At 64.8% G+C, this 17,090-nt stretch overlaps 1 protein-coding gene across 2 annotated transcripts; it reads right to left on the reverse strand.

Annotated features, from left to right (window-relative positions):
- Positions 1-883: 883 nt before the first annotated feature.
- PLCXD1 (phosphatidylinositol specific phospholipase C X domain containing 1) lies at positions 884-16,783 on the reverse strand. Of its 2 annotated transcripts, none has more exons than XM_079125006.1 (7): positions 16,480-16,783; positions 9,644-9,791; positions 6,582-6,718; positions 4,079-4,207; positions 2,635-2,790; positions 1,832-2,015; positions 884-1,735 (listed from the first exon to the last, which is right to left on the reverse strand). In XM_079125006.1, the coding sequence occupies exons 2-7, from the start codon at positions 9,768-9,770 to the stop codon at positions 1,497-1,499; spliced, it is 972 nt and encodes a 323-aa protein (XP_078981132.1). In that variant the 5' UTR covers positions 9,771-9,791; positions 16,480-16,783; the 3' UTR covers positions 884-1,496. The 2 variants fall into 2 exon arrangements, with proteins under 2 accessions (XP_078981132.1, XP_078981131.1); XM_079125005.1 differs by lacking the exon at positions 16,480-16,783 and adding an exon at positions 16,174-16,403.
- Between the last annotated feature and the right edge of the window lie 307 nt (positions 16,784-17,090).

A 17,090-nucleotide genomic window follows, 5' to 3' on the forward strand; every position in this document is an offset into this window, starting at 1 on the left:
AGAGGAGAGGCTGGGGGCTCTGTGGTCAGGGGAGAGGAGGGGGTCTTTCTGAGCCCAGAGGAGAGGCTGGGGGTCTGTGGTCAGGGGAGAGGAGGGGCCTCCCTGAGCCCAGAGGAGAGGCTGGGGGCTCTGTGGTCAGGGGAGAGGAGGGGGCCTCCCTGAGCCCAGAGGAGAGGCTGGGGGTCTGTGGTCAGGGGAGAGGAGGGGGCCTCCCTGAGCCCAGAGGAGAGGCTGGGGTCTCTGTGGTCAGGGAAGAGGAGGGGGCCTCCCTGAGCCCAGAGGAGAGGCTGGGGTCTCTGTGGTCAGGGGAGAGGAGGGAGCCTCCCTGAGCCCAGAGGAGAGGCTGGGGACTCTGTGGTCAGGGGAGAGGAGGGGGCCTCCCTGAGCCCAGAGGAGAGGCTGGGGTCTCTGTGGTCAGGGGAGAGGAGGGGGCCTCCCTGAGCCCAGAGGAGAGGCTGGGGTCTCTGTGGTCAGGGGAGAGGAGGGGGCCTCCCTGAGCCCAGAGGAGAGGCTGGGGACTCTGTGGTCAGGGGAGAGGAGGGGGCCTCTCTGAGCCCAGAGGAGAGGCTGGGGTCTCTGTGGTCAGGGGAGAGGAGGGGGCCTCTCTGAGCCCAGAGGAGAGGCTGGGGACTCTGTGGTCAGGGGAGAGGAGGGGGCCTCTCTGAGCCCAGAGGAGGGGCTGGGGTCTGGTGCACGGGATGGTGTGGGCTTCGCTGGGGCAGGAGCTGACCCCTGGCCCAGCAGCAGCCTCTCCCCCATGGCGGGCAGACCGCTCCCTCGGATCCTGGACGTCGGGCACCAGGGCGGACATGTTGGCTTGGACCCGTTTAATCGTTCTCAGGGGCTGGGAACGCAGGGCAGGCCAAGGCTCAGGACCTCCCCCGGCAGCCTTCCTGGTGCCCAGGGACCACCCCTCAGGCCTCCATTAATAGCCGGAAGAAGCAAGGTGGACCAGAGCCCCCCGGAGCCCTGCTGCCCAGGGAAAGGGCGGCATCAGTCAGTCAGATGAGAGCCAGGCGCCCAGTACTGCTGCAAGAGCCTCTGCAGCTCCGCACCCCACCTGCCCAGGAGCCTGTGCACTTCCCAGGCTGACCACTGCCCCCAGGCGATCAAGACCGGCCCTCTGAGCGCACGGAGAGGAGGCGTCCTGACCCTGTCCTGGCTCCCGCCCACGGTGGGGAAGGCAGCGCCCACGTCCGTCCACAGGTGATGCTTCTGGTGGAGTAGGCCTCGGTGTCCAGGCACGCCCGCCGGCCCGTCCTGATGGCTGTGGCTAACCATGGCACATGGACCCTCCTGATGGTCGTGGCTGGCCAGGACAAGCCCGCTGGACCCGTCCTGACCGAGACACCGGACAGCAGCGCTGCTGGGGCCCAGGGGCTTGTCCACGTCGGGGAGGAGGCTGCGCAGACCGGCCCTCTCGCCGGGTCCGGGGCGACGCGCCGCAGCCTCGGTGGTCAGGTGCGCGAGGCTGCCGCGCGCCGGCGAGGGGCCGGTCAGCACCTCAGCAGCTTCTGGTTGAGGCCGACGACGTCGCCGACGAAGCTGCCCGCGCCCACGAAGTCGCCCGCGATGATGTTGGTGCAGCGGGCGCCGGGCCCCGGGCACTGCTGGCGGACCCAGGCGCTGAGCGCGGGCAGGCTGGGCAGCGTCACCCTCTTCAGGGACGCGGACGGGTGCGCCAGGACGTACTCCAGGTTCTCCGTGAGGTTGGTGCCAGCCACGAACAGACCCCCTGCAGGACACAGGAGCGTGAGGACGCTGGGCCCGCCCGCCCCCCAGAATCCCTCCGCTGCCGACCGAAAGCCGTCACCGGCCGGGCGCCTCCTACCCGGGCGGCCGCAGCTCTTCATGGCCTCCAGGTAGCGGATCAGGGCCTCCGTCTTCACCTTGTTGCCCCACCAGTAGGGGATTCCGGGCCAGAGCTCCGGGTGCCGGCGCACGGAGGCCTCGTCCTCGTAGGACAGCAGGACCTGCTGGCCCCGCGCCCACAGCTGCCGCAGCGTCGGCAGCTCCTGCAAGGGACCAGGGTCACTGGGTGCCGGGTGTGGGGTGGCGCCAACCCTGGCACTGTGGCTCAGAGGTGACACCGTGGCTTAGTGGGCCCTTGGGGCCCAGGGCGGGACCTGCAGTGACAGGCCCATGCAGGACGCTGCTGACCCCTGGCTGTGCTGAGGGGCCACCTGTGTCCCCAGCCCGTGCTCCAAGTCCCCCCCCAGGACCTCACTACAAACAGGCTTTCAGGTGTCATCGGCGACATGCGGTCACTCTGGAGGGGGCAGGCCCTAATCCCTTCAGGGGTGCCCTGTGCTGTCCAAGGAGGATGCTGAGCGCAGACAGGGCCAGGCACCACCACAGGCAGGAGCCCCCAGCAGCTGGAGAGCAGCCGCATCCTCTCTGGACCCAAGTCAGCACCGAGGCTGAGTCCTGGCTGGGCGCCGGGAGAGGACAGCCCGACACGCGAGTGCCCAGCGGGAGAGGCAGACCAGCACATTGCTGCGCGCCCACCCCAGACGCCCTCCACGCCGGGCAGCCGGCCGCTCTCAGGGAAGCAAGAAGCGGGAAGACCGGCTTGCTCTGCCAGGCTAGGCTTGCACACGGGCCTGCGGTGCCTGGGGCGGCCACCCTCCTCACCCCTCGGGGGCACAGCATGTCCCCAAAGATGTTCTTGATGCAGGCGACCAGGTACTCGTGCAGGTCCTCCGTCATCCCCTCGAAGTTCCTGCAGGCCAGGATGACCACCTCCCGGGGGTGCTGCTCCAGCCACTCTGAGATCTCCGTGAGGGTGTCCTGGGTGAGGAGCCAGCACTCAGACGTGCCCAGAGGGCAACAGAGGCCAGGAGCCTCCCGGGACACGGGGCTTCCAGGGCCCGCCCACTGGCAGGTGTGCCTCCTGTGCTGCAGGCGGGAGGCGGGAGGCGGAGCTGCCCAGGGGACACGGCTGAAGCCACAGCCTCCAGGGTGAGGGTGGGGAAGGGGTGCCAGCAGGAGGGAAGAGCCCGCCAGAGGAGGGCAGCCCGGGCTCTCAGCGGGGAAGCGCCTGTTCCTGCGTGCACAGGCATGTCTGTTCATTCGAGTGAGTGCCTGTGTCCACTTGTGTCTGTGTGCATGCACATCTATGGGTGCGTGTCAGCACCTGTGCATGTCTGGATCTGGATCTGGATCTGAATCTGTCCTCCACGTGTGGGTGGATGTGTACACATCTGTATTGGTGTTACATGTGCGTATGTATCTGTGCACACATGTGTATGTGCACGTGTCCGTGTGTGTGCACACACATGCCTGTATCCACATCTGTATACCTGCCTATATGTGCATTCTGCGTGCATGCACGTCTGATAGTGCATGTCAGCACATGTGTATGTCTGGATCTGGATCTGTGTTCTGCACCTGTGTACATGGGTGCATGCATGTCTGTGTCTGCATCACACGTGCATGTGTCTACCTGCACGTGTTTGTGCATGTCTGTGTGCATGCATGTGTGTCTAGGTGTCTGTGTGTGTGCCTGTGTCACACACGTGCATGCGTGCATATGCATGTGCCGGTGTATGTACGAGCACATTCCACACAGAAGGCTCTGTGAGTAGAAGGTGTGGGGTCCTGAGGCTGTGGGCCTGAGCCATGCCAGCGGGTGCAGAGTGACCCACAGTCAGTGCCTCTGGACCCCAGGGGTCCTGGGAGGCGTGTATCGCGGACACAGGGAGCTGCCGGCAGGGTTTGGGAGGACGGCCACGTGTGCTCTTCAGACTTCAGGAAGCCTCCGGCATCCGGAAGGAGAATGGATTGAGAAAAGCCAAACGGGCTCAAGGCTGGTTCACCCGCTTCTGCAAATGTGCTGGATGTAGGGAAGCCTGAGGCCGGGGAGAGACTGCCAGGCCCAGCGACGCTGCGCACGCTCAGCAGGCACACGGGTGGGACGCCAGGCAGCCATCGCCCGGGTCTGCCCCCTGGACCGGACCTGCGGTGGTCGCCCCGCCCCTGGACTGCGCTTCCAGCCCCGTCCCCTGGGCCCGCCATGGCCGCCCCGCCCCCTGGGCGGCGCCTCCTGCTCCGCCCGGCCTCCAGGCCCCGCCCCTACCTCCACCAGCGCGGTCGTGTACACCATGTGCACGAAGTGCAGGTTCTTCTCCGAGCCCTGCAGCATGTGCGCGATGCGCAGGTCCAGGTACCGCACCCCGGCGTCCAGCTGCTCAGTGACGTCCAGCGCCTGCGACAGAGGCCCCATCGTCTCTGCCCGGGCCAGCAGGCGCCGCCCTCCTGGGCGAGTCGCCCTGTCCCTGGGACTCAGGAAGGCGCTGGGGTTGCCCACCTAGGCACCTAGGGTGGCCCTGCGCGATGTCACCGCTGTGCATCCACCGGCTTGTGTGCTGCGCGCGGGGACCCGAGCCGCCCGGCCCTGCCTGGGGAAGCCCACTGCAGGGAGCCGGCCTCACCTGCACCGCCTGGGCCTGCCGGCCGTCCAGGGCTTCACCCCACCCCAACCTGCTGTGGACGCACCCCTGGACCCCGACCCTGAATTCGGAGGCGTCCTGGAGTCACGGTCGCCTGCATCCCCAAAGGTCTCTGGGAAGGGGCCCACGGCCTGGATCCAGCCAGCCCCCGGCGGCCCGGGTCCTGACCCTTGGACGCCAGGATAGCACCGTGGAGGGCTATAGCAGGAGGGCGTCTCCCTCACCTGTCGGGGTCACACCTGCGGGAGGGCGTCTCCCTCACCTGTCGGGGTCACACCTGCGGGAGGGCGTCTCCCTCACCTGTCGGGGTCACACCTGCGGGAGGGCGTCTCCCTCACCTGTCAGGGTCACACCTGCAGGGGGGGCATTTCCCTCACCTGTCGGGGTCACACCTGTGGGAGGGCGTCTCCCTCACCTATCGGGGTCACACCTGCAGGGGGGGCGTCTCCCTCACCTGTCGGGGTCACACCTGCGGGAGGGCGTCTCCTCCTGGCAGGTCACAGTGGGGACGGACAGCCCCAGGGTGGCGCCGCTCACAGGAGCACCCCACTCCCTCTGGGCGTCCAGGGAAGGGCTACATTCACTGCCCTTGGCCCGAGGGCCCTTCCATGGACGGACAGAGTGACCAGGGCCCGAGGGACCTCGATTGCGACCTACACGGAGGCCAGGCCCCAGGTGCCCCGCCACCTGTGTGCACAGAGACCCAGCCAGAACCCGGGCCCTGCCCGCCCCCACGAGCACCTGGGATCGTGACCACGCTGCACCTGGCCCCCGAGGCGCAGGCCAGGGGCTTTGGACTTGGGCGGGTGTATGAGTGACAGGGAGTGTGGACCGGCCGCAGAGCCCCGAATCCTGACGCAACCCTCGCCGGGCCTTGTGGCCGGACGTGGGGACCCCGTGACGGTGCCGGAGGGATTCCAGCTGGCCAGGAGGCTGTGGCCACCCGCTCCAGGCACCTGCTGAGGCCTAGGAGGGCCTCTCTCCTCTGCCCCGCCCCACTGCCCGCCAGGCGGCTCCTGAGCCCATGGACACAAAGCCCACCTCCTGTCCCTCTGTATCCACGTGTGGGGACGTCCTCAGGGTGGACTCCCGGGGCAGCCTGGGCAGCTGCAGCAGGACCCTTGGCAGCTGGGGACCCAAAGCCCCAGGGCGAGACGCCCTCCCGCAGGTGTGACCCCGAGAGGAGAGGGAGACGCCCCCCCGCAGGTATGACCCTGACAGGTGAGGGAGACGCCCTCCCTCAGGTGTGACCCCGAGAGGAGAGTGAGACGCCCCCCCGCAGGTATGACCCTGACAGGTGAGGGAGACGCCCTCCCTCAGGTGTGACCCCGACAGGTGCTCAGCCCCCGCCCTGCAGATCCCCCACTCCTGCTGCCCCCAGGATTATAGGACTCACTCTGCAGGACAGAGCTGGCTGCTGAAGCCAGCCCAGTGTCCCCGGGACAGCCGGGCACACAAGCCTTTTGTCACCCGCTGGCCCTGACGGAGGCAGAGGAGGCAGTGGGTGAGGCTCCTCTCCAGGGTGGGCCCGCTTCCTGCCGACCTGGGCCCGGAATGGGCAGAGACCCCCTCCAGGCCTTGCCAGGTGTTGCTGAGGCTGGCTGGGCCTCCGGCAGGAGCCTCCAGGAGGCCCCTTCTGCCCAGCGCCGAGATCGACGCCCTCCCGGTTCTTGGCGCACCTGCCCCACCCCGGGCAGCAGGCTGGGTGCAGGCGGAGGTGAACCAGGCGAAAGCAGAGACGCCGGAGGAGATGCGCCTCCATCCTGGGCCACTTCCTTAGGACCCTGCAGCGTGGCTCCCTCTGCCCCTGGGAGTGGACACCACGGCTGACCAAGCCCAGGAGGAGCAGGGAGGCTCAGCGGGGCGGGGCCACAGGAGGACGGCGTGTCCCCTCAGCCGGCACCAGGCGCACCCCTGCCCCAGCCCTCTCAGCCGGCGGCCAACACGTCCACTGTGACGCCGCCAGTGACGACACCTTTCGTCCCCACCACCTGGGGCGGCTGCCAGGTGGGCAGGAGGCCTCCTTCTCCCTCCCGTCTCCTGCGTGAGGCAAGCGCAGCCCTGGGCACCCACCACCTCGCGCTAGGCAACGCCACCGCCGTCCACCCCCCACGCCCACGCGGCCCCTACCTGTGTGACAGACCACTTCAGCACCATGGGGCGCGTGACGCACGGGGCCACCTTGCTCATCAGCTGCAGCAGGCGGGACTCGCGGTGGGACACAGGGGACTTCCTGTTCAGACAGTAGGTCATGGTGTCGTGGCTTCCTGTGGGAAGAAACGGGGACGGCCATCAGTCCCCAGGCTGCAGGCCAGGAGCTGCACGGGGAGCACACACGGCCGGGGACAGCGCCCAGAGAGACCACCTGCAGCCTGGGCATGGCCCGGGGTGGACATAGGTCTGCAGGTGTAACAGGTTAGGGGCCTGAGAGGAGTCCCTCCTGGGGAGGTGGCCCTGAGGCCATGGCCGTGTCCTCACAAGAGACAGAAGAGGAGACACAGACACAGAGGAGGAGCCACGTGGAGACGGAGGCAGAGGCTGGAGGGCTGGGGCCACCAGCCCAGGGACCCCAGGAGCTGGAGAGGCGCGAAGGAGCCTCCTGGAGCCCTGGAGGGAGCAGCCCTGGGAACGGCCTCCCGTCCAGGCTGGGGGGCGTGAACCCCCAAGAACCCAGGCCCCTGGTGATGGCCATCTGCTACACCAGCCCGGGAAGTGAGCCGCTGAATGCGACAAGCGAGAGCGTAGCGTGAAGAGCTTGGTCACCTCTGAGGCTGCCGTGCATGATTCCAGCCACCTGTGTGCGGCCATGTGTCGGAGGGTCGGCCTGTCTGTCCTCCGAGCACGTCCTCCTGTCCTGTGAGTCCCCAAAAGTGGCGCCCAGCTGTGCCGGCGGCTGAGCTGCCTTTCCTGAGCATCCGCGGCGCGGTCAGGCGGACCTGGTGCAGGTCCTAACCCTAACCCTAACCCTAGCCCTAACTCGAACCCTAACCCTAGCCCTAACCCTAGCCCTAGCCCTAACCCTAACCCTAACCCTAACCCAACCCTAACCCTAACCCTAGCCCTAGCCCTAACCCTAACCCTAACCCTAACCCTAACCCTAGCCCTAGCCCTAACCCAACCCTAACCCTAACCCTAACCCTAGCCCTAACCCTAACCCTAACCCTAACCCTAACCCTAGCCCTAGCCCTAGCCCTAACCCTAACCCTAACCCTAACCCTAACCCTAACCCTAACCCTAACCCAACCCTAACCCTGGACCTGGTGCCGGAGAAGCCGCCCCTGGGCCTGTCTCCCCCTCCCCGCCCCAGCCTCCCGGTTCATCCACACCTGGATTCCTCAGCAAGCGGGCGGGTTCCCTGTTGCGGGGGTCTTTTTTGCTTGGCTGGCGCACCCTGATGGTGCACAGGGGGTTCCGCTGAGGCACGCCCGCAGGGACCCCACTCCCAGGACCCCCATCCCCCCTGCTGGCATCCCTCCCGCCTCCTGCGGGGGCTGCTGGGACTGGACCCAGGGCTTTCTACCACTGAGCGGCGCCCAGCCCTGCTCAGTTTCTATCTCTAGACAGGGTCTCCCTAAGCTGCTGAGGCTGGCCTCTGACATACATCCTCCTGCCTCAGCCTCCGAGTGGCTGGGATGACAGGTGTGGCCATGTGCCTTCTGCCCTCACCATGTCCTTGGGTCTTGCTTTCTGCTTCCCACTGGCTTCCGCGTGTGCCAGTCGCCGGGCGTACTCTGCCTCACGCCCGTCTGGCTGTACAGAGCCTCTGCAGGGTGCCGTCCCACGCGTGGATTCTTGGTTTTATCTGCTGGCTTTCGAGACCCACCAGGGAAGCTGCTGCTGGGTCTGCCACGTGCCAACCTGCGTTTTCTCCTGGCAGGTGCGATGTGCCCAGCCTCGTATTTAGACGGTCCTGCGCTGGAGCTGACCATGCAGGTGACAGATCCGTCATTCCTGCATGTTGGAGATGCGTTTCCGTGTCCCTCCTCCCCAGACCCCTGCTGGCCTCGACGCCCTCATTTGCTGCTGTTGTGAACGGAGTTTAAAGGCCACTGTCCACTTGGCCAATGCCGGTGTGGACGGCTCGCTTACAGCCACTGGCCACGCCACTGCCTCGGTGGTGTGTAGGTGGAGTGCTCAGGACCACCCCGCGCCCACCCACGCCACCTGCAGACCTGTGCAAACTCCAGGCCTTGAAGCCACCTGCCACCGGTCCCTGCGTGTCCCTGGGGGCCGACTCTCCTGGACCAGGTGACCAGGCTGGGGAGGGTCGGCTCCTAGCCACACCCACGGTCCAGCCGTCCCAGGGAGGAGCAGGAGACGTCCTCCTGCCCATCACAGGGCTGCCCGCAGGACCCAGCCCGAGTCTGATCTGAAATAAACTCTCCCACCGCACACTGGGCTTCCCGAAGGCAGCGTGGAGGAGAAATGGGAGGCTCACACAGGGAGCCATGCCCGCGACCCCGCGGTCCCCTCTCGCCCCACGCGCCTGGCGCAGGTCCCGAGGTCACCGGCATGCCCCACGCGCCTGGCAGAGCAGACCCACCGGGACTCTGCCCTTCACTCCAGGGGCCGCCCATGAGCCAACAGCCACCCCAGGGGCTCAGCAACAGGCAGCCAGCTGCCCAGCCTGCAGGGCAGGGGCTGAGGTCAGGGTCCAGGGCTGCCCCCTCCATGGGCTCAGGGAGGCTCCTTCCTGCCTCTTCAGCTCCTGGGCTCCAGGAGGCCCTGGGCTGGTGGCCCCAGCCCTCCAGCCTCTGCCTCCGTCTCCACGTGGCTCCTCCTCTGTGTCTGTGGCTCCTCTTCTGTCTCTGTGAGGACACGGCCATGGCCTCAGGGCCACCTGACCAGGATGGCCTCATCTTGGGATCGCTAACTTGACCTCTAAGTTGATCACGTCTGCAAACATCCTATCCGCACAAGGTCAGGTCCTGAGGTTCCAGGTGGACACTCGGGGCCCCCTTCACAGGTCTGTGTGGTCAGCAGCGATTGCTGCTCCTCGGTCTGCCTCTGGCCTGGGCCTGACCTCAGGTCCTCTCTCCCTGACCTCCTGACTACACGGCCCCGTGTCTCCCGGGAGCCACCTTCTCGTCGTGTGAGGCTGGGTGACGGAGTCAGAGAAGGGGTGACGTGTGCGCGCGAGTGCACCCGCCAACCGACCCCAGCCTCCCGAGGCCCAGCTGGCGCGCCCTCACCCGGGATGGAGAGGTGGTGCAGGGGCACGTCCCAGAGCCGGGGACACAGCGCTGACATCCAGTCCGCATTGGCGTTTGTGCAGGGCAGGCTCCGGAAGCTTCCACGAGTGCTCACCTGCCCACCCATTGGAAGCTGACCCTGTGAAACCTGCGGACGGAAAAGAGGGTTTTGGCCAGGATGCTACTTACACGGGAGTCTGGCTTGGGGAAAATCCAACCCACAGACTTACCCCGGGAGGCAGGGAGAGGTGGGGTGTGGCTGTGGGGAGAGGGAGAAAGGAGGGAGGACAGTCTCCCTACAGTTCCTCTGCTGCAGCCCTGACCCCAGGACCCTGGGACATGCCTGTGTGGAGAGGGGTCTTTATAGAGGTGACTGAGGTGCAGTGAGGTCCCCAGGGTGGCCCTGACCCCAGGAACTTGGGGCATGCCTGTGTGTGGAGAGGGGTCTTTGCAGAGGTGACTGAGGTGCAGTGAGGTCCACAGGGTGGCCCTGACCCCAGGACCTTGGGACATGCCTAGTGTGGAGAGGGGTCTTTACAGAGGTGATGGAGGTACAGTGAGGTCCCCAGGGTGGTCCTGACCCCAGGACCTTGGGACATGCCTAGTGTGGAGACGGGTCTTTACAGAGGTGACTGAGGTGCAGTGAGGTCCCCAGGGTGGCCCTGACCACAGGACCTTGGGACATGCCTGTGTGTGGAGACGGGTCTTTACAGAGGTGACCGAGGAGCAGTGAGGTCCCCAGGGTGGCCCTGACCCCAGGACCTTGGGACATGCCTGTGTGTGGAGAGGGGTCTTTACAGAGGTGACTGAGGTGCAGTGAGGTCCCCAGGGTGGCCCTGACCCCAGGACTTTGGGACATGCCTGTGTGTGGAGACGGGTCTTTACAGAGGTGACTGAGGTGCAGTGAGGTCCCCAGGGTGGCCCTGACCCCAAGACCTTGGGACATACCTAGTGTGGAGACAGGTCTTTACAGAGGTTATGGGGGTACAGTGAGGTCCCCAGGGTGGCCCTGACCCCAGGACCTTGGGACATGCCTGTGTGTGGAGACGGGTCTTTACAGAGGTTATGGGGGTACAGTGAGGTCCCCAGGGTGGCCCTGACCCCAGGACCTTGGGACATGCCTGTGTGTGGAGACGGGTCTTTACAGAGGTTATGGGGGTACAGTGAGGTCCCCAGGGTGGCCCTGACCCAACAGGGTCCTTGTACGAAGAGGAGATGAGGACACAGATGCACATAGAGGGACGATCCTGCAGACACAGGGAGAGGACGACATGTGAAGCCACCCTGCAGTCCTGGACCCTGGTGCCTGGTGAGTGGCCTGCCCTGTCCCCTATCGTGGAGTCCAGTAGCTAGGCAGTCACTCTACCACTGAGCTACAACCCCAGCTAAAGCTGTCTGGTTTCAGCTGGTCGTGTGCTATGAACCTTCGATGCGAGTGCAGACGCGCACGCCTCTGGGGCAGGTTACGCCAACAGCTGCTGCGAGTCACGACTTCATACATGTGCTGACGTACAGCTGACCCTGCTCAATGGCATGGTGCCTGTCCTCCCACCAGCTCAGCTCACCTGAGGTGGACCACATATACACCCGTCCCTCCCACCTGCTCACGTGGGGTGGACCACACACGGACGCACGTGCCTTTTCTTCTACAGAGCTGGTTCCTGAACCACTCAGCACCACACCCCGCCTGCCCACAGGCCTGTGCCCTGCCCGTTGGTGGAACTCAGACCCTGTGAGTCCCCCCCAAATCCTCAGCTAGTCAGCAGTCAAGTCAGCATTAAGGGTTCTCCAGGTTTGTTCTCAATTTTATAACTTGTGAACAGGATAAAAATGGCCACTGGTGAGTCAGGGGATGGATGAAGGATTGGCAGATGAGTAGCTGGGTGGGTGGGTGGTTGATAGTGGGTGGATGGGTAGGTGGGCAGATGGACAGATAGATGGGTGATTGGATGGGTGGACAGACGAGCAGATGGGTGAGAGTGGATGGATGGAGGATGGATGGATGGATGGATGACGGATGGATGGGTGGATGGGTGGATGAGAGGATGGGTAGGTGGACAGATGTATGGATGGACGAGTGGATGGATGGATGAAGGATGGATGGATGGATGGGTGGATGGGTGGATGGATGGGTGGATGGATGGATGGATGGATGGATGGGCGGATGGGTGGATGATTAGATGGGTAGATGATTGGATGGATGGAAGGATGGGTGGATGGGTGGATGGATGGGTGGATGGATGGGTGGGTGAATGTATGTTTTGATGGATGTTTGGATAGGTCGGTAGATGGGGAATGGAGAGATGGGTGGATGGATGCAGAGACAGATCAGAGTGGATGAATGGATAGACAGAGGGGTGAGTGGATGTGCAGCTAGCTGGGTGGGTAAATAGTGGGTATATAGGTACAAAAAAGTGGGTGGATAGATGAGTGGCTGGGTGGGTGGGTAGATGGACAGGTAGACGGGTGGATAGACAGTGGGTGAGTGGATGGACAAATGGATGAGTGAGTGCATGGGTGGATGGATGGATGTTTGAATGGATGAGTGGACAGATGGGGAATGGAAGCACAGATCAGAGTGGATGGTGGGTGGATGACTGATGGATGGGTGGACAGAAGGGATGGATGCACAAACAGATGGTGAAGGGATGTGTGGGGAGATGAGATGAATGGATGGATGCATGGATGCAAACAATGTCAGCACTAAAGACAATACAAGGTCCCAACAATGAGGTTTGTCCCCACATCCCCAGACGCCTGAAACTCACCCGGACACTGAACACCATCACACATGCCCAGGTCCTCCATCACACCAGGTCCTGACACAGGACTGTCCTGTCCGCAGACCCTCCACACCAGGTCCCGACACTGGGGACTGTCCTGTCCCCAGACCCTCCACACCAGGTCCTGACACAGGAGCCTCTCTTATCCCCAGACCCTCCACACCAGGTCCTGACACTGGGGACTGTCTTGTCCCCAGACCCTCCACACCAGGTCCTGACACTGGGGACTGTCTTGTCCCCAGACCCTCCACACCAGGTCCTGGCCCAAGGAACTGTCTTGTCCCCAGACCCAACACACAAGATCCAGACACAGGGGACGGTCTTGTCCCCAGACACTCCACACCAGGTCCTGACACAGGGGACTGTCTTGTCCCCAGACCCTCCACACCAGGTCCTGACACTGGGGACAGTCTTGTCCCCAGACCCTCCACACCAGGCCCTGACACAGGGGACTGTCCTGTCCCCAGACCCTCCACACCAGGTCCTGACACAGGAGCCTCTCTTATCCCCAGACCCTCCACACCAGGTCCTGACACAGGGGACTGTCTTGTCCCCAGACCCTCCACACCAGGCCCTGACACTGGGGACAGTCTTGTCCCCAGACCCTCCACACCAGGCCCTGACACAGGGGACTGTCCTGTCCCCAGACCCTCCACACCAGGTCCTGACACAGGAGCCTCTCTTATCCCCAGACCCTCCACACCAGGTCCTGACACTGGGGACTGTCTTGTCCCCAGACCCTCCACACCAGGTCGTGTCACAGGGGACTGTCTTGTCCCCAGACCCTCCACACCAGGTCCTGACACAGGGGAATGTCTTGTCCCCAGACCCTCCACATCAGGTCCTGACACAGGGGAATGTCTTGTCCCCAGACCCTCCACACCAGGTCCTGACACAGGGGACTGTCTTGTCCCCAGACACTCCACACCAGGTCCTGACACTGGGGACTGTCTTGTCCCCAGACACTCCACACCAGGTCCTGACACAGGGGACTGTCTTGTCCCCAGACCCTCCGAACCAGGTCCTGACACTGGGGACTGTCTTGTCCCCAGACCTTCCACACCAGGTCCTGACACAGGAGCCTCTCTTATCCCCAGACCCTCCGAACCAGGTCCTGACACTGGGGACTGTCTTGTGCCCAGATCCTCCACACCAGGTCCTGACACAGGGGACTGTCTTGTCCCCAGACCCTCTACACCAGTTCCTGACACAGGAGCCTCTCTTATCCCCAGACCCTCCGAACCAGGTCCTGACACTGGGGACTGTCTTGTGCCCAGATCCTCCACACCAGGTCCTGACACAGGGGACTGTCTTGTCCCCAGACCCTCCACACCAGGCCCTGACACTGGGGACTGTCCTGACACAGGGGAATGTCTTGTCCCCAGACCCTCCACATCAGGTCCTGACACAGGGGAATGTCTTGTCCCCAGACCCTCCACACCAGGTCCTGACACAGGGGACTGTCTTGTCCCCAGACACTCTACACCAGGTCCTGACACTGGGGACTGTCTTGTCCCCAGACCCTCCACACCAGTTCCTGACACTGGGGACTGTCTTGTGCCCAGATCCTCCACACCAGGTCCTGACACTGGGGACTGTCTTGTCCCCAGACCCTCCACACCAGGTCCTGACACAGGGGACTGTCTTGTCCCCAGACCCTCCACACCAGTTCCTGACACAGGGGACTGTCGTGTCCCCAGACCCTCCACACCAGGTCCTGACACTGGGGACTGTCTTGTCCCCAGACCCTCCACACCAGTTCCTGACACAGGGGACTGTCATGTCCCCAGGCCCTCCACACCAGGTCCTGACACAGGGGACTGTCTTGTCCCCAGACCCTCCACACCAGGTCGTGTCACAGGGGACTGTCTTGTCCCCAAACCCTCCACACCAGGTCCTGACACTGGGGACAGTCTTGTCCCCAGACCCTCCACACCAGGCCCTGACACTGGGGACTGTCCTGTCCCCAGACCCTCCACACCAGGTCCTGACACAGGAGCCTCTCTTATCCCCAGACCCTCCGAACCAGGTCCTGACACTGGGGACTGTCTTATCCCCAAACCCTCCACACCAGGTCCTGGCCCAAGGAACTGTCTTGTCCCCAGACCCAACACACAAGATCCAGACACAGGGGACTGTCTTGTCCCCAGACACTCCACACCAGGTCCTGACACAGGGGACTGTCTTGTCCCCAGACCCTCCACACCAGGTCCTGACACAGGGGACTGTCTTGTCCCCAGACCCTCCACACCAGGTCCTGACACAGGGGACTGTCTTGTCCCCAGACCCTCCACACCAGGTCCTGACACTGGGGACTGTCTTGTCCCCAGACCTTCCACACCAGGTCCTGACACAAGAGACTCTCTTGTCCCCAGACCCTCCACACCAGGTCCTGACACAGGGGAATGTCGTGTCCCCAGGCCCTCCACACCAGGTCCTGACACAGGGGAATGTCTTGTCCCCAGACCCTCCACATCAGGTCCTGACACAGGGGAATGTCTTGTCCCCAGACCCTCCACACCAGGTCCTGACACAGGGGACTGTCTTGTCCCCAGACACTCTACACCAGGTCCTGACACTGGGGACTGTCTTGTCCCCAGACCCTCCACACCAGTTCCTGACACTGGGGACTGTCTTGTGCCCAGATCCTCCACACCAGGTCCTGACACTGGGGACTGTCTTGTCCCCAGACCCTCCACACCAGGTCCTGACACAGGGGACTGTCTTGTCCCCAGACCCTCCACACCAGTTCCTGACACAGGGGACTGTCGTGTCCCCAGGCCCTCCACACCAGGTCCTGACACTGGGGACTGTCGTGTCCCCAGGCCCTCCACACCAGGTCCTGACACAGGGGACTGTCTTGTCCCCAGACCCTCCACACCAGGTCGTGTCACAGGGGACTGTCTTGTCCCCAAACCCTCCACACCAGATCCTGACACAGGGGACTGTCGTGTCCCCAGGCCCTCCACACCAGGTCCTGACACAGGGGACTGTCTTGTCCCCAGAACCTCCACACTAGGTCCTGACACAGGGGACTGGCCCCACCACCCTGACCCCTGGACCTCACCCTCACACTGGCACAGTTCCTACACCCCTAACGTCCCCTGTTCCCCTTCGTGAACAAGGCTTGGGTCAGACAGGGAGGCCACACGGTTCTCCCCAGCCTCCCAGTCTTTCCCTGACCACACACCTGTTGGGTCCAGCGATGCCCGCACACCTGCTCCTCCGATCTCTGCCTGTCCTCACAGCCGGAGGCCAGGCTGGGAAGGAGAGGAAGTTGTAACGTCCACCCCACAGGCTGGGGGAGGGATGCAGGCCAATGGCCCAGGTGGTTGCGGGGCAGGCTGGTCCAGGGCGGGTGCTCTGCGTGACCGGGGTGGACAGTCAACGCATAGCCTTCCGGTGATGAAGGCATGGCGTGCCGCGACGTCCCTCCTGCTTACCGGCCTGGCCGGCCTGGCCCTGCCCTTCCCGCCCCCGCAGAGCGCGGAGCTGCCCGGCCGCAGCCGCTTCTGCAGTTCTGACCGAGAATTCCCGGCGCTGGGAACCGCCGCCAGCGGGCCTCCGGCGCCCAGGCTCTGTCCAGGGGTCGGCCTTGGAGGCCTCCCGCCGACCCGGCCCCGGAAGCCCGTCCCTGAGACCCTGGCGGCCTGAGCGGCAGGAGGGGGTCCCGGCCCTCCTCGTTCGGACTGCGGTCACTGCCGCCCGGCGCCGCAGCCCCTCCCGCAGGGACAGACCGGCCCGTACCTCGGCCCGCGGAGTTCCCGGCGGCGCGCGGCCTCGCACTCCTCAGCGCACTGGGCCGCCTGCGATTGGAGGCCCTCAGGCCTCCGCGGGAGGAGGGAGGCGCGGCCTCCGGAGCAGACCTGTCGCAGACCCCGCCCCCAGCTCGGGAGGCAGCCTGGGCTCCGCGGGGCGGGCAGGATCCGGGGTCGGCGCCCGCGCGGGACTGCGGGGCCGCAGGCCCCCAAGGGGTCACCGAGGATGCTGGACAATCGGTGGGCGGGGACCCCCGGGGACGCGCACTGCCCGCAGCCCTGCGCTGCTGCTCACCGGGTCACCCAGGAGCCCCGCCACTCAAGCGGGCGCTTGAGCTCCGCTCGGATTGCGACATCCGGTGGCCGGGCCGGCGGCCTTTGATCGCTGAGCACCTGGTCAGCAAAGGGACGGAGTGTTCCCGGGAGCGTTGTCCTTCCCCGAAGCGAGGGCCTCTCACCGCGAGTGGCCCTCGTCCTGGCTCCAGCCAGCCGGCGGCCCCTCGCAGGGGGAAGGGATCCTCCCAGCACCGGCCACACCCTGGACCCACTTCCTCCCGGCCTGGGTGACCAGGGGCCCAGGCCAGGGGTGCGGCTGCCAATCCTCCCCTCTTGCCCCCTCGGGCTGTCACTCAACCCAGGTCAGACCGCAGACCACTCGTCGAGCCCTGGAACAAATCCCTGCTGTTGCAATGGCTTGGCCCAGCTGCCCGCGCTCACCCAGGGCCGCCTCCACCTGCCCAGGGCCGCCTCCACCTGCCCAGAGCCAGGCCCCGCCCACCGCCCCTGGCCAGCTCACACGAATGTGCCCCTTTAAAGTGTGATTGGGGGAGGGGGTTAGGGATTGACCCCAGGGGCACTGACCACTGGGCCACATCCCCAGCCCTTTTCTCTTTACTTCAAGGAAAG

This window comes from Sciurus vulgaris (assembly GCF_902686455.1).
Source record: "Sciurus vulgaris genome assembly, chromosome: X".
Taxonomy (NCBI): domain Eukaryota; kingdom Metazoa; phylum Chordata; class Mammalia; order Rodentia; family Sciuridae; genus Sciurus; species Sciurus vulgaris.